Source organism: Python bivittatus, unplaced genomic scaffold, assembly GCF_059951505.1.
Source record: "Python bivittatus isolate LINGU-HERP-01145 unplaced genomic scaffold, Pbiv_v1 ctg000690_np1212, whole genome shotgun sequence".
NCBI lineage: Eukaryota > Metazoa > Chordata > Lepidosauria > Squamata > Pythonidae > Python > Python bivittatus.
In genome coordinates, this window is record NW_028277096.1 from 19,400,678 (window position 1) to 19,423,311 (window position 22,634).

General features: G+C 46.0%; 1 protein-coding gene across 5 annotated transcripts; it reads right to left on the bottom strand.

Annotated features, from left to right (window-relative positions):
- Nucleotides 1-5,414: 5,414 nt before the first annotated feature.
- MRM1 (mitochondrial rRNA methyltransferase 1) lies at nucleotides 5,415-22,559 on the bottom strand. 5 transcript variants are annotated; one of them, XR_003086157.2, is made up of 7 exons: nucleotides 19,149-22,559; nucleotides 16,824-17,674; nucleotides 15,213-15,306; nucleotides 11,548-11,668; nucleotides 8,442-8,561; nucleotides 7,244-7,681; nucleotides 5,415-6,769 (listed from the first exon to the last, which is right to left on the bottom strand). XR_003086157.2 is itself a non-coding variant. In XM_025175096.2 (7 exons), the coding sequence occupies exons 2-7, from the start codon at nucleotides 19,352-19,354 to the stop codon at nucleotides 7,993-7,995; spliced, it is 1,419 nt and encodes a 472-aa protein (XP_025030864.1). In that variant the 5' UTR covers nucleotides 19,355-19,405; nucleotides 20,790-22,559; the 3' UTR covers nucleotides 7,548-7,992. The 5 variants fall into 5 exon arrangements, 4 of the variants coding, with proteins under 4 accessions (XP_025030863.2, XP_025030864.1, XP_015745948.3 ...); XM_025175096.2 differs by lacking the exon at nucleotides 5,415-6,769 and having other exon boundaries at nucleotides 7,548-8,123; nucleotides 16,824-17,570; nucleotides 19,149-19,405; nucleotides 20,790-22,559; XM_015890462.3 differs by lacking the exon at nucleotides 5,415-6,769 and having other exon boundaries at nucleotides 7,548-8,123; nucleotides 19,149-19,405; nucleotides 20,790-22,559.
- Nucleotides 22,560-22,634: the final 75 nt, after the last annotated feature.

The following is a 22,634-nucleotide window of genomic DNA, read 5'->3' on the forward strand; positions in this document are numbered from 1 at the left end:
GGGTGTTGAGACAGTGAAAAGGGGGAGCTTGGTAGGGAAGAAGGAGCTTCAGCTTCAAGTGAGTTTTGGACCCCCACTCTCTTCAGCCCTAAGCAGCAGCTCCCCACATACACATAATTTGCATTATGCATTTATTAATGTGTATTATTAATAAACTCACTGTGGCCATTAACCCAATGAGTGCATCAAGTTGCTGAGCAGAGAGAGAAAAGGAAAACTGCATCTCATTTTAGCTCCTCTTCTCAACTCACCTGCTCCATCCCAGCTGCTTTATTTCTAAGAAGGGTGGCCACAGTTCCTTGTTTTTCTCTTCCCTCCCCATCTGTTTCTCCTTTTGTGTCGCAACTATTAGATTATAAACTTGGGGACAGAAACCTTTCCTTTCCTTAATAGATTTGCAAATTATTCAAAATGGCTTTTGTTTGTCCTGTATGATAAACATGCAACCTCCACTGCAGAATTTCAGTAAGGAGTTCAGCAATAACTTATGTAAAATGCACGAGTCTAGCTGATACAGAAATGCTTCATCTATCCCACCATCCAGTTGCCTTGCTGACGTTTCTGGAAGCTCTTCACTTCAAAGTGCATGTGTATTATTCTTAAAAGGCCTAACTTCAGGGCACTGAATAATTCAAAAGTTTGTCTGTGACTCATAATCGCAGCAACCAAAACGATAGATAGCACAACAGATTTCCAGCATACATCCCACCATCTTGAGAACTAGCCTCTTGTTTTTTTCACACAGATTTTTGCTCCCTTTATTCGATCCCAGACAAATCTAGACCAGCCAAACTGGAAGACCTCCCGTTTTAAGAGAGAGGTTATTTCTCCCCCCTCCCCGCTTTTTTTAAGCCCTGCAATATCCCTTTGCCACGGCATTAACTATCACGTCTTGAGCCAACGCCAGGGGAGGGGAGCAGCATTGGCAACCACACTGCCACTTCATTAGCACATCGCTGGGGCTGCGGGTGGGAGGGGGGGAGCTCTTGAAAAAAAGAAGAGGAAAATCCAACCCTTTTCAAGCTGCCCATATGCCGCCGTTCCCACCCAACTCCCCCTCCGCCGAGGCACAGTTGGCACCTCCGCGCCGTGGCAACGACGGCTCCCCCCGCCGCGCCTCGCTCTGCAACATCCCACCTGCCACGTCCAGCTGCTTCGTGCTTTCCCAGCATTGTGAAAGAAGGGACACACACACACACACACACACAGGTGCACGCCCCAGCTTGCCAGCGCATTAGCGAGAGGGCGCGGGGCGCGCTCCGCACAGCGCCTTCCGCCCCGCAAGGCGCGACGCCGCCGCTGTTGGCCGAGAGAAAGTGAGCGGGGCGTTTGGGAGGGGGGGGGAGTTAGCAGGGAGCTTGCGGTGGGACGAAGTGCCTGCCGATGATGACGATGATTGTGATTGCGGTTGTGGTGGTTGTTTTTAACACGTTGTAGCATATTTGTAAACATCGTTAATCACGGATCAGCAGATGGTGATGTTAATTGCACCTGGGAAAGTAACGGGACCTCAAGGTTGATTGCATTTACAAACGCCGATTAGCGCTCCGGCGCGGCGGGGGGATTCCTCCGGCCCCCAAAGGGGTCGTGGATTCAGGAGGAGCGGCCCGCGGGGTCTGGCGGGGAGGGAGAGCCGCGGTCGTAAGGAGCGGGGCACGGTTGGGAGGCTGGCCGGCCGACCTGCAAAGGGCGAGGGCGGGAGAGAAGCGGAGCAGCCTTGCACACGGGTCGGCCGCCCGTGGGAGACGGCGGGGACGTGTCTGGGGCCCCGGCGGGCAGGCAGGGCAGAATTAGGGGTGGAAGCTCTGGGGGAGGAGATTCCTGAGCTGTTGGCCCGCGGAACCGGCTGCCACATGAAGTGGGGATTCTCCTTTGCTGGAGGTCTTGGAAAGGAGGCTGGATGGAGCCTTGGAGATGCTGTAGTAGTTGATCTTGCAATGAGCAGAGCAGGGTTGGGCCAGATGGCCTCTGAGACCCCTTCCAACTTGGCGATTCTGTGAACGTTAGATTAGAACATTCGAGCATTAGATCCGTAAGAATATGAAAGGAAAACTGGATTGATTGACAGTGGAAAAGGCTGCCACGTGAAGTGGCGAAGTCTCCTTCTCTAGAGGCCTTCAAGCAGGAGGCTGGACAATCACCTCTCACTGGATCTTGCGCTCAGCAGGGCATTGGGCTAGATACCCTCTGTGGTCCCTGTGTGATGCTTCAATTCTGAGCAGGTAAAGGGTGGAGGGGGGCAAAGTGGTGTTTTGTCATCTATCAGAGGCACCTCATTTTTGGAATCAGCCCGACTGGGGTGGAAATGGAGTGAAATGGATGAATGGGTTTAGGAAAAGATGCATTGAATGTCGATGTGGATGAGTCTATTTCTTGAGATGGTATCGGTGGAACAGGTTAAAAAAGATCCAGTCTCCATTCAGGTTGACTCCTGGGGAACTCATGGACACCACCCAAGTAGTTTGCTTATCAGCCATTCAGTCAAAATGTGATTTCCTTAGCCTGGGAATGAAACTGGAATTTTGCAGAATTTTTGTAGTGTGAGGTAAGCTATTAGCATCCTCCCTCCCCATTAAACGGAGGCTCAGTAGGAAAGAAGATCAAACAGAAAGAGAGAAGCCACCTGAACACCTCCATGAAGGCCAAGGTACACATATCCCATTTCCAAAATTCTGCAATCTAATCTCTTTCTTCTTGGTTGGGAGTTTCTCTTAAGGCCTCGACAACAAACGTGGTTTGCCACTGTTGGTCTCCCATCCAAACACAAACCAGTCCCAACCCTGGTTAGTGTTTCAGGATCAGCCCAGATGGGCTAGGCGCTGCCATCTGGCAGAGGTCCTTAAAGCCACATTTAGAGATCTGTCCTGTAAAGTAGGCCTCTTAAATAGATTTAAAAAGTTGAAACTCCCTATACTTTGGCTACATCCCAGATGAATTTGTGGAGAGATGGGCACACTTCTCTTGGAAGCATGGTTGTGGCTGACTTTGGCCTTCTTCAGGACTTTTTCCCTTACTTCCCAGACTAGCTTACACTTCTGAGATTTCCTAGTGGTCTCCCATCCAAATCCAACTCAGCTTTTTGAGAACACATATAAATGCAAGGCTTTATTTATACACGGATTCTTCAATTTTGGGACATTGAGTAAGGGTTACTTAAGGACCACCAAGGACAGGGCAGGGCAGAGAGAGTTACCATAGATCCTTGGCAACAGATACCCCGAGTTCCCTTTTTAAGGCCCTCAAAATTTCCTTTGACCCTGGTTCTGGGTTGAAGGCCCCAGTTCTTGCCATCTATTGGTGAGAAACAGATGAAAACTGCCATCGTTGTTGGAGGAGAGCGATCTCAGCCTGTGGTGGCCAAAAAATCAGGAGTCCAATAGCACCTTTTCTAACTAACAAACTTTATTGCATTTTATTATTATTTCTGCCTTTATTATTAAAAGGCAGAAGCTTTTGTGAGCTACAGCTCACGGAGTGGCTAGACTGAGGTAGGATTTAAATTCTAATTTAAATCTGTAATCTGTCTCATGTGTAGCCCACATCTGCATAGCCAACCTATCTTCTGCCACCCGCCCCCCCACCCCAATTTTAATCCTACATCGGTCTAGTCACTCTATGCATCTGGAGAAGTAAACTGCAGCTCACAGAAGCTTATGCTTTTTAATAAAATTCGTTAGTCAGGAAAAAAGCCACCAGACACCCTCCCCCCACCCCAATTTTTCTGAAAACTGTGCTGCAATCCTTAAAACAAGCCTATCGTGATTTAAAAAACAGAGGTGTCCACATTTTATTCCTTTATTTGGGCGTTCATTTAATCAATTTACACGACCACCCAACTCACAGATTGTGACGGCAAATGGATTAAGTAGGATGAAAACCAAAGCCCACAAGGTAAAAACAGACACGTTTTGTTCCTCGAACACCAGCTCTGCCTACAGGTGTGACATGGTTCCATTTACTTTGTAGCTCTCAACCCCCCATCCCAAAAATGTGCCTTTCCCATCTGTAGTGTAACGATTAGGGTCCTAATCAGCAACACAGGGTCCGCAGCCCCAGCAAAGCTCATCAACCCCCCAAATCTGCAAACACTAAACCATTTTTAGAAACAAATTAAAGCAGTCCAAATCTCAGACTGCGCAGATCTTAAAGGGGAATGTTAAAATCTCACGGGATCTTACAGAAACCCAAACTCTTGTATGAGTTTTTACCCACAGTCAGGGAGATTTCCAAAAGAATGCTTGAAATCTTAAGACTGAAAGCAACTGCTGGAGGGATTGTATTTATTTTATTTATTTCATAAATTCACAGGGCCACCCATCTCATATACGAGGCTCAGGATGGCTAACAATTAAAACAAAATAAAAGCAGGACAAAAACACAACCCATGATTAAGAACATAAATAAATAACACGGCATAAAAGAGCAGCCAAGACAAATCGAACACCTCACAGTCAATCACCCATGTGGGATAGTTACAGCTGTCAATGCAGGAAATCTTCTGATAAAGCCCCAACTGGTTCAAAGGGGAGGGGGGCAAATTCATATTTGTAAATACAGACAGTTCCCATTTACAATTTGTGCTGGAGGGAATTAGCCACTAAAAATATTTTTGCACCAGGTTTTGGGGGGGAGGGGACTGCAAGTCTCACCGTTACCAGCTGGTTGGGCATCTGACACATTTGGGGGGCACCGATTTTAGGAAAGCTGCATTCTGCATATAACATACAGTGGCTTCATGGCTCAAGATCTTCTATCATGGGCAACCTGCAGGGGAGGTCAGTTTGCAAGATGGTGGGTGTGGTGTCACAATCCAGGCCACGCCCATCTTTTTGCAGCGTTTGGCACACCTGCCAGATACCCCACTGTTTTTCCGCTAGTGCCTGATCAAAGGTGGCAATCAATTGTGGGCCGGGACATTTGGTTATGGCCCACTCCGGTTGGAATTCCCTTCCTAACACAACTTATCTATCACTATGGTGACCATTACTTTCTTAGAAAAAATAAAGGAGAAACCTGAAAAAGGGGCAAATCTGAAAGAAGTTCATAAGGACAAACAATGTTAATACTGTTGATGTTTATATCTTTGCTTTACAAAGGAAAAATCAAGAGTTAAACCAAGAAAAACTTCACCAAAACACCTATTCTAATGCAAAGATCTAAAAAGTTATAAGCAGCAAGTATTAAAAAGGGTTTCTGCAATCAGACTCTGCATTAAGTGGCACCGTTGGCACAGTAAAAGTTAAATGACCCAAATGAAGGACAAAAGTGAGTTTTTGAAAAATGAATAAATCTAAAGGACAGCTTTCTGAAAGAAAGGACATACGGTCACCGTACCTATCACCAGCAATATGCCCTGTCCTTCCATCTGCTCTCCCCCAGCCAGGTAACAAGCTGAACATTTTGCCAAGAAGCCATCGGAAATTCCTTTGGATTTTTACTATCAAGATTTTATGAAAAATGGGATCAGAGGCGTGAGAAGCAAAGCAAGGTTATCCTGTTGCAATGCAAGCCCCGCCCCCTCTTTTACATGCATTGTGATGTCACACAAAAGGGGCGGGGTTGATGGAATGACGCTGTTTTCATTGTTTTTGGCAAGAGTCCCATTGACGCCTCTGCCTGGGATAAGTTTTATCCGTTACATTTATTACGTTTCATCATCTTCATTTTCGGATGTCGCTTTGATAAGCTCAGTGGAAGGCAGCAAGCTGTTTTGAGAAGGGGGAGGGCAGAATTGACCCAGAAAAATCCACACTCCTCATTCAAACTCTTAAAAGCAGGACATCAAAAGACTTCTTAGCCATGCCTGCCATATCAGAACACAAGCCACATCAAGAGAGGCTAATGAAAGAAGTCAAGATTTATTTGATTTGGCTCTGAGAGATGCTTTGATTACTGAGCCAGATTTTTTCAGAGAAGAAATTAGAAAACCAACTGCCCCCCTCCCCCAAAGTAAATAGAGCAGGACGTTTTGCTGTTGTTTCTCAGTAAAAATCCTTGCAACCAATCTATGAAGCAACAACTGGGATTGGGGAAAATTAAGAGACTTGCAAATTTCAACCAACAAATCACTGCATCTTCGCTGGGAATTAAGACCAACAGCTGCATACAGAACATATGCAATCAGAGAACATATTTCTGATCTCACAGATACGCTTTTTAAAAAGACAGTATTTTTTATGACGTGGAGCTAAGTGATTTTTATATTTTTTTTACAGTTATATCACAAGGACAATAATATTTAGGCTTAAGGGCAAATCTAAAAGGAAAAGACGATAAAAATGACATTTTCACATTTAAAAATACTCAGGAAATTACTTGGAAGAGAGGCAATGATCCACTTAATGGAGTGCATTTATTAAACAGGAAGATAGAAACCCAGGAAGCTAGCTGACTCCTGGGTTAAGGACCTGCATAGCTAACTCTTGCCTTCAATGGATCGCTCATCTTCCTATCTGTGGCCACTGGATCTTTTTCTGGATCTTGCACATCAGGGGCGTCAGTGGGTGGGGCACGCAAAAGTCATGATGGCATGCAATGCCTCTAAAAAGGGGCAGAGCTTCAGTCGCCCCATTATAGCCACCATCTTGACTTTTCCGACCACCCCTGCAGACGCCCCTACTGCAGATGTTAAAGCAAACAATGGTTTGGAGTGTAATTCCACAGTCCCAGCTGGCAGTCATGCTGGCTGGGCCTGATGATGATTCAGGCTCCATGGAGGGTCTCAGGATGAAAACTGGATGGTTCTTCAAGGAAAGCTGCTGTTTGACCCCTTAGAAAGAAATAAGGTAATGAGGACAACCTTCTAAATCCAGTCTATTCCATAAAGATAGACAGACATTTCCTTTTGGGGGACAGAACCCAACTCAAGGTCCAACTAATTTGGAGTCTGTAAATTTTCACCAGCATTTATGTCACTGTGCTCCCAAATACTCAACGATCTCAAATATATCTCCCTCCCTAGGCTGAATTTAAACTGTATGCATCGTGGGGCAGAGACTCCCTGTGCGTTCCTGCAGAGGGATAACGGAGAAAAGAGGAAAAACCAAGGAGGAAGAATTGAAATGGAAAATTCCTCCAAGCCACTTAAACTTGGTGCGTGGCCAAACAGGCACTGAAAATACTTTCATCACGATGCCCAATGCCAGGAGGAAACCGACCAGCCTCTGTCTTGACAGCAGTGGGGGAAACTGGCTGTTTGAACTGGAAATCATTGCTAAGGACCAGTGTGAGATGAAACTTTTACCTTCAAAATGTAGTCTTTTCTTCTTATTTTTTTTCAATAGGATTGGCTTGTAATGGGGTGCATAGGGAATATATAAAGTCAGATCGAGATGCTGCAGAGAAAGAAATGGGTTTTATTCTCGTCTCTTTGTGCCAACAAGAATAGATGCTATAAGGCCTTGCAACAACCTATTCCATCTTTTTCTCCCAGGAGAAAATTAAAGAATGCACTTATCAACACCGCCATCCAGTGGACACACTGCAGTCCTTCCTATCTTCCCACCAGAAAAGCAGGGAGAACCATTGCATTGAGTCTTTGTAATGCAGTTTTAAAATGCCCTCAGTTCCTGGAGGGTACCGGTTAAGAACCACCAGAGCGTTGATTCCTTCTCAGAGCAGGAGAGGTAGGCCCAAACTTCTTCCCGCTGTTGTCCATCAGTTTTCACACTGAATTTCTGGGCTGCAAAAAGATCAGGGCTATAAAAACTAGGAGCTGGTAACTTCTTTCCAACTTGGCAGCAAAGCTTTTACATCGTGGCTAGATTACTTTGATGAAACTTTACGCATTCACATACCAGGAAAGTATGTGAATACTTTCAATTTCAGCCAGAACAAGATGCCCTTCAAATTTTGCAGAAGACGATTTGAGATATCCCTAAAATTCCAAAGTACAGCAAAAGTACAAACAACATGGGGTGAAAATACATTCCAGCGGTCTCGCTGACTCCATTTTAGGTGTTCCTCTCTGAGATGCAGAATCTTTTGTTCATTCTACGCCAAAATATTTGTTGGCAGACTTTCCTGGCGGCAGTCTTTTACAGCTGCGGAATCTACTTCCCCTCCAGACGTGGTAATTTTGTGATGGTTAATTCTCTGGTTGCATATGGCATGCAAAAGAATGCCTGCAGAAGTTTTTTTTAAAAAGAAGGGAGGGTGGAAGGAAATAGAAGGAGAAAGAAGGGAGGGATGGATGGAAGGAAAGAGAAAAGAGGGAGGGAGGGAGGGAGGGAGGGAGGGAGGGAGGGAGGAAGGAAGGAAGGAAGGAAGGAAGGAAGGAAGGAAGGAAGGAAGGAAGGAAGGAAGGAAGGAAGGAAGGAAGGAAGGAAGGAAATATTAAAACAACTTAGCTATTTCCAAACTTTTTTTTTTTTTTGGCTGAGAAGCAAGACACACAACACCACGTGAGAAGGCACACATACACTGAAGGCAGATTCTCTTACCAGCCGCCACTGACACATTTAAAGACTCTACGCCAAATTCCAAATCTCTTCCTGGAGCAATGGTCAACATCTTGTGGCACAACATTTTTGTCTCTGGAGAAAGTCCATAACCCTCGTTTCCTGTATACATGTGCCAAAAGGAAAAGGAATGGCAATTTAAATCTTAAGCTTCAAAATAGATTTTTTAAATGACATTACTTATATGTCATTACTTATATGTCATTCTGTTTGAGAGCCAGCAGGAAATAGTCATGAAGATACTGGGCCAAGAGCAGGGAGACCCAAATTCTAGTCCTTGTGGGCCTCTGGGCTGGCCCCTCCCTCTCAGCCCCAGAGCCAACACGGGGCAGTGGGGAAGGTAGGACTAGGAGCTGGGAGACCCAGGTTCAAGGCTCTCTTCAGCCATGGAAGTTCACTGGATGACTCAACCAGCCAATTTCTTCCTGCGCAGCCTACTTCCTAGAATGGTGTGTGACCATCCAGTTCTAGTCTTTCTTCGACCACAGAAGCTCCCAGTCCCTCCCTCTGAGCCCCAGAGCCAATGTGGGGCAGTGGGGAAGATGCTGGATCAGGAACAGGGAAACCAGGTTCTGGCCCTCCCTCAGCCACAATGTTCAGTGGGTGACTCTGGGCCACTCGCACGTTGTCAGCCCTAACCAGCATCAGGCCCTGCGACAAGCCTGCTTCCCCATCACAACACATACTGGTATCTTCCCTGTGTGAAGCAGACCAGGCAACCCTCCAGGGCAAAGAAGGACTGCCAAATAGTTCATTTTATTCCTGTGTGCTTTAAAAAAAAAAAAAAAACTGGGGAGGATTTCTTCCTTTTTGTCATCCATGAAAAAAATGTGATTGCTCAATAATCAGGAAAAAAATCTAAAAGAGTTGCTGTCTTCAGAAAAAAGTCCCCCTACAATAGCTAGTTTAAAAATCATTTCCTGGGGCTGGAGGTTCTTGGGAATTATAATTTGGAAAAGAAAGGACCTTCTCCGGCGTACGGTGGCCAACATTTCACTATATTTTAATTTATCACTTTTAGGACTCTTGGGGAAAAGTCACAATAATCAGTATCATAAAAATGTACAGCTGTCTTACAAAATGGCAATGGGGGGAGGGTATTCCCCCCATTTTGTAACAAGAGGACTCCCCCTTTCCCGATGCTTCCCCCCACGAAATGTGCATGCTTTGATCTTATTGGCTGACTTTCAACTTCTTAATTAACTTTTGTGAAATTTTCATCATTCAGGAGCTCAAGGTGATGCAAAAAGCATTCCTTCTTCCTAGTGCTCCCCACAACAACCCTATAAAGTAGGCTGGGCTGAGAGAGAAGGACTGGCCCAAAGTCACTCAGCAAATTTCTGTGGCCGGGGATTGGCTTGAACCCAGGTCTCCCCACTCCTGATCCAACACCTTTGCTATACACACTTGTGACATGGCAGTCTCAACTCATGCTTGACCCTGGGTCTACTCACAAAATGGTTCGCCCTCGAAGATGGCTATCAGAATTATCTAAATGATATTATTTATATAAACTATTCCAAAGAATTAGAGTTCTTTTCATACATCTCCCCCCCCAAATGCCCAACCTCATGGTGGACACTGAAACCAGAAACTCTTTTCCTTTCCTTGATCAGCTTCAACTGAGTTACTAGGCTAAACGTGACAAGTGAAAGTTTAATTAGAGGCTTCGATTGATTAGCAATTAAACTGCCACCCAGCGAAACAAGAGTGGATGGACCAGGTCAGACCTCTGTCTTCGGCTCTCAGCTGAGAGGAAGGATTTGTTTTAAGAATTAGACTACCGAAGGATGCAGGTAGACAGGATGGTAAAAAAAAATTGTGCTAACCCGATGAACAAAAGAAAAGTATAAATACATAAAATGGTATTCCTAAAACAATATTAGCTTCAAACTTAATTGTAAGAAAAAAAAAGGGACTGGAAAATTGTGTTATAAACAGATAGTGCTCGAAGGTCATCTTATCGGCTCAACCCGCCTCACAGGGTTGTTGTTGGGAAAATAGGAGGCAGAAGAATTAGGTATGTTTGCCACCTTGAGTTGTATATATAAAAAAGGTGGGATGATGATGATGATGATGATGATAATAATAATATTGAAATAATGTAATAAAAACAAACAGAACACTGGCAAGGAAAAGCATTACATGGTCAATTTCTACAAAAGATCGAGGGTAAAGTGGATAAAGATAAAACCTGGCAATGGCTTATAACTGGAACACTAAAAAAAAGAAATTGAAGGCTTGATTTTGGCTGCTGAAGAACAAGCTATTTGAACTAATGCAATCAAAGGATTGAAAAATCATCAAATGATTCATAGCGCAGATTGTACAAAGAAGCAGAAGAAACAGCAGATCCTATACTCAGCTCATGCAAAAAGTTCACACAGACTGTCTATAAACGACATAACGCAGCCGCCAAAATGATTCACTGGAACTTCTGTAAAAATTATCATCTGCCAGTGAAAAATTGGTGGGAACGTCAGTAGTCGAAAATGAGGTTAAAATACTGTGGGATTTCCAGATACAAACTGATAAAATTTTGGCGCATAACACACCAGATTTAACTGTGGTTGAGAAGAAGAAAGCGTGGATAATGGATGGGGCAATACTAGGGGATAGTAGAACAGAAGACAAAGAACTGGAGAAGATCATAAAGTATCAAGATCTGAAAACCAAAGTTCATCCATCCAGCATTCAGAGGCTAGTTGGTGTCTATTCTTAAGTTTCTCTTACAGTCTGACCATGATAAAAACAAAGCCACGTTCCTTACATCTCACAATCTCCCCTCCAACCTGCTATTCTCCAGTTGTTCAGCAGGAACAACTTCTTTTGCTTACCGCTGGAAAGCAGATTAAAATAGCTCAATTTTCTCTGGATTTATTCATTTATTTTATTTATTTATTAAACAAATTTATATGGCCCCCCAACTCACACAGTGACTCCAGGTGGCTTACAGAATTAAAACTCAAAATACAAAAACTGATACCCCCCACCCAATTTGCAGCAAAAAAAAAAAAGAATTGCCCACACCAGGGGGGGCAAGGATGATCTTTCCTCGTTCCTTCCCCTGCATGGAAAAATGACCTACCGAGTAACAGGATGGTGGGTCCAGTCCAGCGAAAGTCTGAGCAACTGACAACAGGAATTTCTTCCTGGATCTTTCCATGACCAACCGTCCCAAGAACTTCCCAGCCTTCTTCGGATTTTGTCTGGTGGGGAGGGGTTGGGGGGGAAGAGAGAAAAAAAGTTGTTCAAGTTTCAGACCTGTGCAATATTTTGCTTCCTATACACAAAGCTCAATTCTTTTGTCTCCTGGAGGGGATAAGGAAAATGATCTTGGCTGTTCTTTGGTCAGGTCATTATTTGTTACAGCCTATAGTCCCCAAACGTGCTTAATTTTTTTTTTAATCTACAATAAAATTCCTAAAACTTTGTGGGGTTTGAGTATCCTTGCTACTGTGAAGGGGCTGCAGAAATGTAAGCAATGTATCCTTCGGGAAGACCACAGGTAGCCAACCCAGATGAGCAGAATAATTGCTGAAAGAAAGAAGTTAGGTTCAGGATCCCCAAACTGGCCAGCAGACAGTGCTGAAACCAGACTGGGAAAAGGGGAACCGGGGGGCCAAGTCTCCATTTGGCCATGAACCCCTGCAGACGGCTTTTGGGGGTCAGTTGCCTCCTCTCTCAGCCTGGATGTCTTCACAGAAACCTTGCAAGTTCAAAAAGCAGAAAGAGACATCTTGGGGAAGTCAAAGTTTGAAATAAATAGGATGCTCCCACTTAAGGACTAAAGTCTTCCATTACATTTAGGATTCAATTCATTTGAATCATCCTCCAACCTGCTCCAGCCAACTAGAAGCATCACACAATTTTTGGTGCAGGGGTTCAGATGCTGGGCTATAAACTGGAAGACCCTGAGTTCCAGTTCTCCCTCAGGAAGGAAAGCTGGCTGGATGACTTGGGGACAGTCCACATTCTTCAGCCCAACCCACCTCACAGGGTTGTTGTTGCCAGGAAAATAGGAAGCAAGAGCATTTATGCACGCCACTTTGTATAAAACAGATATAAATCTAGGAAATAAATAAAAATAGTTTGTATATACTAATCCAATGTTTCTCAACCTCAACAACTTTAAGATGGGGAATTGGGGAAGTGGAAGTCCACCTATCTCAAAGTTGCTGAGGTTGAGAAACAGCCAGTGACTTTCTCCTGAAAACATCCAACCCAAGAGGGGAGAGGGTGAAGATAAATGAGCTAAAAAGCAGCCAACAGCTGAATTACATGAATCTTGCTTGGATCAAAGGCTCCTAGGTCTGGTTACATGTTCCTGGACTCAGATTCAGGAACGTCCAGTTGAATGCAAAATCTATTTGAGAAGGACAGGAAAAAAAAGGAAGGAAGCAGGATTGAATTTGGCTTTCCTCCTGACTCTTCTCAGAAACTGGCTGTTTTCCAGCCCATCACCCAGTCGGATTTATGCCTGGGAAAAGCCGAGATTTTTGGACCCAGTTAAGGAGACCACCTTAACTTTGAAAGAAATCAAAGCAATTTGCAAAGTGGTTTCAATTGCAGCAAACTCTTTTTTTTAATGGGCTCTTTAGCATGGCGCCCCAGGTAGGGCAACTGGCCCAGAGGCTCTCCTGCAAGGCACACCAGGAAAGATGGCAGGGGAGCCAGACAAGCAGCTGAACACCCACTGCCAGCCACCGTGTGCTTCGCGCCTCTTGCTAGTCAAGATACCCAAACATCCACACTCACCTGATAGACAGACCTCCACTCAGAACCCTTCTTCCCCCACCATGTGAAAATCTGCTTTCCTTCTCCCCAACACAGCCTGGAAATTTGCATTTTCCATCCTTGGATCAGGTGGAGGAGGAGAGATAGCCAAATAGTTTCCAAGTGTTGCCCAATGCTGTCATCCCGTGGCCACCTGGTGCATTACAGCAACTGGCAAGCTAGAGCAGTGTTTCTCAGCCTGGGCAACTTTAAGATGGGTGGGCTTCAACTCCCAGAACCCCCCAGCCAGCATGCTGGGAGTTGAAGTCCACACATCTTAAAACTGCCCAGGTTGAGAAACACTGAGCTAGAGCAAAAAGTCAAAGATGGACAACTTAGTGCCTTCCAGATGTTATGGACAGCAGTCCCCATCACCCTGTATGGTGGCCATGCTGGCTGGGGATTATGGGATGCTGTCCAAAAGATCTGTAAGAATCTATGCTGCTTTTCACCAATTCAGCCGAATACAAAGCATGCTTTTATACCAAGCGGGATCAAGTAGATCATCTAACTGGCAGAGGCCCCCAGGGCTTCAGACTCAGTGTTGCCTAGCCGTGTCTTAAGCTCCTGAGAATTAAACCTACGATCTTCCGCACGAGAAGCAAATTCTCTAGCCCTGTGTTGCAACCCACCCCCAGACTTTGAGATCATTGGATCCTAGATCCTGGAAGGGATCTCCTAGAGGCCATCTGGTCCAACCCTATGCACAGTGCAGGAATCCAAATTAAAGCACTCCTGATGGATGTCTGTCTACCATCCAGTGAGGGGGAGCCCACCTCTCTCTGGGTTACCAGTTGCATTGTCAAGCCGCTTTTGCTACTGTGAGAGTTTACTGTAATGGATTTCAGTTACAGGTAGGCAGAGTCCAGCTGAACTGGACTCTGCCTACCTGTAACTGAAATCCATTACAGTAAACTCTCACAGTAATGGGCTAAAGGGGCAAAGTGGTGACTCTTAAAGCCAAATGTCTGTTAAATCAAGGATTTACCCTAAACTTAATAAAAGAAATCAGCACAGCAAAGCTGGAGCACACCACCCTCAACAATTTACAGGGATACGCTTGGATGGCAGCAGAGGGCAGACCAAGAAGGAAAAGCAGTGGGAAAATTGGGGGACCCTCCATTCTTCCCAGCCCCTTCCCTTCTTTACTGCTCCTCTGTCACCACCAAAGTCCCATCACAGCTGTGAGAGATGGTGGGGAGGCTGAGAAAGGCATGGAAGAGGACACAGACATAAATGCTCAAGAGATAGAAAGCAGTCTGTTGGCAGTTATCTCATAAATAGCAACTCAGCCCAGGTGGAGAGAAAGCTGAGAAGAAGCGTTTCAAAACTTTCCAAGAATCTCCACCTTAATGAACCCCCTAGAAAGGAGGGTGGGAAATTCCTCTTGCAGTTTCCAAAACTCTGCATTTATCCCAGGACTAGCATTAAAGAGACCTGACTGAAATCTGTGCACTTGTTGCCCAGCTGTGTGCAGTGGAATATCTCCATCCTGCAGATTTTGCCTGTTAAATCAGAAGTTTGCTAAAACCAAGGTTCCTTAAATGGAGCATTTACTGTATTCCCTGCCCTGAGCTCTAGAGCAAGAGAACTCTGGAGCTTCTTCTGTGTGACATCCTTTCAGGAATCAGAAGGGAACAATCATATTCCCTTACCTTCTCCTGGCTAAAATGCCAAACTCCTTCACTCTCTTCATAAGACTTAATTTCTAGTCCTCCAATCATTCCCACTGATCTCCTTTAAATCGTCCCAGTTTGTCTAAATCTTTCATATGAGGGGGCGCAGAATTGGACATGGTTCTGAAGCTGATGGACACCGAATAAAGTGGAATGACTATTTTCTGTGATTTGTACACAATCATTTACTGATGCAGCCTAAAACAGTTTTCCTCTCTAACATTTTAGCAAAGTTTGACATTGCAGTTAAATCGCTCAAGCGGGTTGTCATTGTTAATTATTAGAAATAGAAGTATTTTACTTTAAGAAGGTCTTGAACATCATCAGTGCTAAATACATCGAAAACTTCCATGACACCCGAGCTGGCTTTGCTAACAACTGGCGTCAGGGAGCAGCTGTGAATAGAAAAGCAAAAGTTTAGAAAAGAACCTGCCCCCGCAAAAAGGAGGACAAACCTTCAAGACTATCTAAAAGGCCACATATTAGAAAATGCAGCTTAGCACAACACGGGTTGCAAAACCCCAACCCAAACCTGTTTGTTACAGGTTTGGTGTCGCTCACTCTCAAGAAAAGCGAGACCGCCCCCTTAGTCAGTTGAGATATGGGGCCTCACAGCAGCTGCAAGGCCCGCGATCCAGTTTCACACACACACCATTGTTGGATTGCGTTCTTATTTCCAGACTATTACTGGGGATGGAGGCTCCTTTTCTGACTATCAGAGCTAGTAACTCCCACACTGGCTCAACTCAAAGATGGACAGGTAGTCCTCGCTTAATGACCATTCATTCAGCAAGCGTTCAAATTTACCACAGTGCTGAATGAAGGGACTTATGACCCACACCCAAAGTTACGGCCGTTGCAGCGTCCCTGTGGTCACGTGATCGTGATCTCGGCGAGCAGTTTGCACTTATGACTGGTTGCCAAGCGCCCCGTGATCATATCAACGTCATTTGCAATCTTCCCTGCTGGCTTCCTCAGAAAGTCAACGCGGAAGTGGCAGAGAAGGTCGCAAGCCACTGCCGCCTGCCAAGAGGACTCCCTCCTATCTCTGGGGGTTGGCTAAAAATGTCCCCTGCCGAAATGCAAACAGCCATGGTGGATTTTCACCTTCAGAGTGGAGAGGCTTCAGAAGCCTCTCGACTCGGGCTGAAAATCCAAGCAGTTCTGAGGTCCTCATGCACCCACCCTGCACTGCACCCCACACACCCTCCCCAACCCTCCCACACAACCTCACATTCCCTCCCCCACCCGCAGCACCTGAGGCTTGCAACTTCCTGCCGGCTTCCCCACTGAATTGTGGAAGCCTGTAGGAAGTTGCCGCACCTAACAACCCATGATTCTTGCTTAACAACGGCAGCTGGGAGTGCCAATATTGTGGTCACTAAGCGAAGTGGTCACATGATGATTCACTTAATGACCTCTTCGCTTAGCGACCTAAATTCTGGTCCCAATTGTGGTCATTAAATGAGGACTACTTGTATCTCATCTAGCAGTCAGCTGCCAAGAGAGGCCAACTGGAGACAGCTCTGCTCTTCTACCTCTGGTGTTCAACAAAGGGCCCCCTTTCCCTGCTTCAACAGTTCTGCCTTCCACGAACTTCAACTTCTTGCTTGGCTTATTGGCTGTGAACAGGCCACTGGTTCGAGGATATCTGACCAAGCAGACTGGCCATTCTCCATTCAAAAACAAGGCCATTCCTCATCAAGAACTTGTGATACAGTCCGATATTTGAAGAGCCATCACACAGATAACGGAATCCGCTTGTTCTCTGTGGCTCTGGAGCAGCCATCCCCAACCTGGTGCCCTTCAGGTGTTGGGACAGCCACTCCCATAATGCTAAGTGAGTACAGAAATGCTACCCAGGGCTGATAAGCAAATATTACTTTTCCCAGCCTGAAAAGGACCTACTCACCTGTTCCTTTCACATGTCACAATCCCATCGACTCCTAGGAAGTGTGCTGTCCGCAGGACTGCCCCCAGATTCATGGGATCATGTATCCTCTCCAAAACCAGCCAGATACACTGCGATCCCTTGCCAACCGGGATGCGTCGGAGTGGCCCTTCCTGCCATGCCAAGGGGTGAAGGGGTGAGGCTTCCAGGCAAACCCCCTGATGGACGCCCCCCTTACAAAGGGCATCCAGCACCTTCCTGTGCACCCTCTTCACTGGGATCCCATGGTCCTCGGCATACTGGGAGAATTTTTCTGCCACGGGGGATGCCCCGTCTCGGCTCGATTTGAGGAAGAGCTGGAAAAATGTCCGCTTCGACCTCCCGAGGGCTAAGGAGCAGGGGGCTGTCCCAAATAAGACCTCCGAGCCCTTGGTCCTTTCTGGGAGAACCAGATTTCGCTGCAGCCTTTTCCGTTTGGAGACAAAATCGTCATTTCTCAGGTTCCTGAATTCTTCCTTCGTGGTGGATGGCACAGCTTTGGTCAGAAAGTTTGGCCTGGACTTATTCTGAGGAGCACCAGCCTTGTGACCTGTCTCACCCAGATGTGGTTTTGAGTTCAACAGGTGAGTTTCCTGAAGTCTCGACTTTTCAAGGGAATGACCAGCCTGCAAAGCTGTAATTTCTTTCTTGCTTACTTCGCTGGGCGGCTGCTCTTCCAACAACGGCGGTTTCTTCCACGCCGAGAAGCAACGGATGCTTTTGAAAGGACTGATAAAACAAATGACAAAGGGCAACTTTGCTGCATTTCGGAAGCCAATGTTAAAAGCGTGGAGAGGCTCCATTTCTGCTGCTTGTATTTCTTGATGTGTAACCTTAACAAAGGAGGTGGATTAATATACGCAATGCAATGATTCCTGGGTCAAGGATTCCCAACCTCTTCCAGACTTCAGCTGCCAGAATTCCTCAGCCAGTATGGCCATTGCTGAGAATTCTGGGAGTTGAAGTCTACACATCTGGAAATAGCAACTGTTGGGAAATGCTGCCCCTGACCAAAATAAGAGCTCTGGGCTCCCCCAAACCCCTAAACATGTCCCCCAGAACTTTTCCAAAAGTTGCCACTGCGATGTATTTAATACGACAAAAGGGGGACCTACTTCAATACTGAATTCATGGAGAATAATCGTATTACAGTATTTGCATTTAATTAATTTAAATATAAATAAAATAAAAGAGCCAGTTTGGTGTAGTGGTTAAGGCACCATGCTAGAAATTGGGAGGCGGTGAGTTCTAGTCCCGTCTTAGGCACAGCTGGGGGACTTTGGGCCAGTCCCTCTCCCTCAGCCCTAGGAAGGTGGCAAGGGCAAACCACTTCTGAAAAACCTTGCCAAGAAAACCGCAGGGACGAATCCAGGGCAGGAGTCAAGACTGACTTGAAGGCACCAAAAAAATAAAATAAAATAAAATAAAATAAAATAATAAAAATAAAAGAAGTCAGTTGCCACTCTGGCTGTCCACTTTTGATGCAATACTAGGGGATAGGAAAAAAATGGTTAGAAGAATTTAGGGATCCAACGCTCCTTTGATTTCGCAAATAGGGTTGTTGCGGGACAAAACTGAAGGAAAGAGTGCTGTGCTCTAAATTTATTTATTTAAAAATAATTTATTTTAAACATTTACTTCTCTGCTTTCCAGAAAGGGTGGGATGTGATGAAAAAGAACAGCGTGAATGGAAAGGAAAATGTCAAAAAGGCATGCCCTCCCCCCCAACACACACACACACAGATTCCTCCTTCCATCCTGGCCAGCATGAACTCCTAAGAGTTTCGACAAAATACTTTCCCCACTAAAATGTCACACACACATTACAACAGGGGAGCCTTAGTTCAGGCTTGTGTGCATGGCGAGGGGATGACAAAACCTGTGATTCCCAGCATATGGGGATGATGTAAACTGGAGTCTGATCTACCAAGAGGGTTTCAGGCTGCGTTAGCCTCAGTCACACCAGGGAGAGATTTCAAGATGCACCCAAAACTTCTCTGGGGAAGAATGAAATATGGTATAAACCAGTGTTTCTCAACCTCAGCCTCTTGTAGATGGGTGGACTTCAACTCCCAGAATTCTGGGAGTTGAAGTCCACCCATCTTCAAGAGGCTGAGGTTGAGAAACACTGATATATATGACCGAAAACGTAGATGCTACGCAATGCACACATTTTCTGACAATCCAGCTTGGAGGATTGTCTTTGGCAAAGGGAAGAAGCCCTACATACGCGTCCACCGTAGCCCAGAAACGGGATCCCGCCAGATCCTCCCAGACCTGCAAACGCAGGACTTCAACAATTCCTACCTCCCTCGGCGCCACGTGGGTCGCGCTCCGCTTCCGGGTCCAGGAAGGAACGCCCTCCCGACCATAGAGTCCAAGCGGCGGCCAGAGAGGCCCTTGCTCTTTGGTGCCACCTGCTGGCCAAAGATTGAGCGGCTCGACGTGCTGAGCATCCGTAGGAACCTCGCGATTGACTGGCCGGGGATGATGGGGACTGTAGTGCTGGCCATGGGAAGGTAGTCGGTCCGGGAAGGCTGGGTTGGCAGAGAGTTGCATGACTCCTGGAATGACGAAACTGTTACACTGACGGTGAAAAGCAAAGAAGTTCAGATAGGAAGACTATCGACACCTTTCAATTTTGGTGATGGAGAAGACTCCGGAGAAGACCGTGGACAGCCAAGAAAACAAACCCATGGATCATCAAACAAACCAAGCCAGAGATCTCACTCCAGGTAGAAATGACCAGGCTCAGATGATCCTACGTCGAACACATTATGGGAAGACCGAGCTCTCTGGAGAAGGCTCTGATGCTGGGAAAGGTGGAAGGAAAGAGAAGAAGAGGACGGCCAGCAGAAGGTGGGGGGTCTCAGTTACAGTGGCGATGGGGGCACCATTGGAACACCTGAAGGACCAGGTGGGGGATGGACCATCCTGGAGAAGGACTACCTACGTGAACACTCAGAGTTGACATTGACTTGATGGCACTTAATCGATCAATTAAAAAAAGGTGGAAGCCAACACGTTTTGCTTTGCACTCTCAATATTCTCGCTTCATCGTATGCACACAGGCTGGATTCCCAAGCCACGCCCTCGGCTAAACTGAGATTGGATAGTTCATGACTGAGCATTTTCTAGGAACCCCGCTGTTGCCTTCCCAGCTGGGTGGACACCGCAGTTGTGTTTGTCAACCTGGGTTTTGAATGTGGTGGGAATCCATCCTGACGCTTGTTCAAGCAGGCAAAGACAGAAAGGAAAATGCCCTCTGGACTGGCACCAGGGAAGCCCAGCTTGGGAGCCTCCCCTCAGCCATGGACTCTCATGGGGTGACTTTTCCCTACCCCCACCCAGCCTAACCTACCTCACAGGGTTGTTGTGGGAAAAAATGGAGAGGGAAGAGTGGTATGTATGCTAGGAGGAAACATGGGATATAAATTAAATAAATGATTCTGGTTTTGGTTGTGGTGAAGGGGTTTGTTTTGTTTTGTGTTTTGGTCTCCCTAATCCCTGCAAAGTTTAATTTTTAACAAATCTTTAGCTGCAGAAACTCTAAATCATTAACTGCCTCCTCCTCGGTTTCAAAACAAATCCGTCCTAAGTCCAGTGTGATGTTTTGGAAACAGTCTCCCTGAATTTGCCAAGGGGACATGTTTTCGACACTAAGACAGAAGCAGGGAAGCGTAGCAGCCAAGATTAAACTAGGAATTCTCCATTACCTTATGCAACCCAGAGTTTTTCAGCTTCAGCTCTGCCCATCTACAACATGAAAACAAAAATAAAACTGGCCCATTTTGGTTGAATTTATGGGTGCCGGCCTGAAAGCAAGCCTTATTTCTGAGTAAACGTGTGCCAGGCTGTGCCATTAAATCTTTTATAAAATATTAACTCCACACCTGCTCGTTTTGTGCACATCCTTTCTTACCAGTTAAAGAAACAAGATCTCCTTACCGCGTTCTCAATTAGGAAATGTGTTGCAAGTTATCTCCAGCTGCAATGATGGACCTGCTATGAAGGGAAAATAAGCAGGTTTGCATGTGTGGATGTGTTTACACAGAGGGGGATGTCCACGAGGGGGACAGGAGTCGAGAGTGTCAAAATGGCAAACCTGACTGGGCAATCCAAGCCCCGCCCCTTTTTTGTGGGGGTCACATGATCTCCTGCCAGCAAGAGGTCAACTTGCTCTGGGCAAACCATAAATTGCAGGAATGCCCACTTCCTGGTAGGCATCCTACAGCTGCTCTGCCTTTTTGCTCAGCTTCCCTCAAGCCTTTAGGACCAAGAGAGCCCCATGTTGGGTTCTTGGTGTTCCCTCAGCTTGGTGGTTTTCCTGAAGACGTTTCCTTACCAGGCTAGCTAACAACATCAGTGCAGGGGAGAGTTGGAGTCTGCCAGCTGTTTCTTATATCAAGCCATTGCTCTGCCAGTCTTAGTTGGGGTGTGGATCCATCCTTGATTATTTCTTCCAATAGAATATCTTCTTCCAATAGAAGAGAATATCTGTAGCTCAGGGTTGAACGGTGGAGTCCTTGGGCCTCTCAGAGCTTGGTGGTTCTCTTGCAGACGTTTCATGACCCAACTAGGTAGCATCATCAGGGCGAGGGAGTGGGGGGCTTGCTGCCTGTTTATATGAAGTAGCTTGCCCTGCCAGTTTTGGTGGGGGTGGGGATGTAGTTTCCTCCTTGGGGCGGAAATTACACCAAGGAGGAAACTACACCCCATGCAAAACTGGCAGGGCAAGCTCCTATATATAAACAGGCCCCACACTCCCTTGTCCTCCATAATTTCTTGACGATCACAGAAAGAGGCTCTGAGGTGACATCTGGAAACTCCTTCAAGGCTCTTAGATAGGATAACCCTGGTTCTGGAGACTAACTCATTCATGCTATCCAGGTGCCTCCTAACCATCTCTTCACTTACCTTGGATTGCCACTCCCTCCTTCGGAATCCTCGGTGCTCTCTGAGCTTGGTGGTTTGCTTGCAGACATTTCATTACTCAACTAGGTAGCATCATCAGTGCTGGTGAGCGTGGGGTTGCTACCTGATGATACTTAGTCAGGTAATGAAACGTCTCCAAGCTACCAACCAAGCTCAGAAACCACAAGAACTTCATAGTTCAACCCTGAACTACAGATGTTCTCTTCTATCAGAACCACATATGGGCGTCAGATGCTTCATGGGACAAATGTGCATGTAGGAAAACCTCCACCAAGGAACAACTTTTTTTTCTGCACAACTGCCTACACCACCATGCCCTGCCCACTGGTGTCAGATACAGACCTCCAATAAACTGCACAGCTGTTTTTTCCCCCCTTCCCTGTTTATCTGATGTGGTTTTGGGCTTATCTTGGGTGTTGGCTGCTAAGGAGCACGTGCTCTGGATATTTTTTAATGCAATTTGAGTCTGCTTGACTCCAGACCAACTCTGCGCAGCTTACACTGGATGGGTTGTCTGTTTCCTTCCTTGATTTTTGGTTGTATGTTTTAAATACAACCCCTTCTAGGTATCCGATGATGGCTGATTTCTCTGAATGCCAAGCTTGCAGGATTTCCCCAGCCTTTCTTTTTTAGTTCGAATGAAAATGTCAATAGTTTCCCAGTTGACTTCCCATTTTTATGCATAATTGCAAGCAAGGTACTACGTATCTATAAACAACCAGCAAACTCCACTCCCCCTTGCACTGATGATGTGGTCTCGCCTGGAAATGAAACATCTGTAGGAACACCAAGAACCCAACAGTCCAACTGTGGGCTACAGATATTCCATTCTACTGGAGGGTACCATTTGCTACCTAG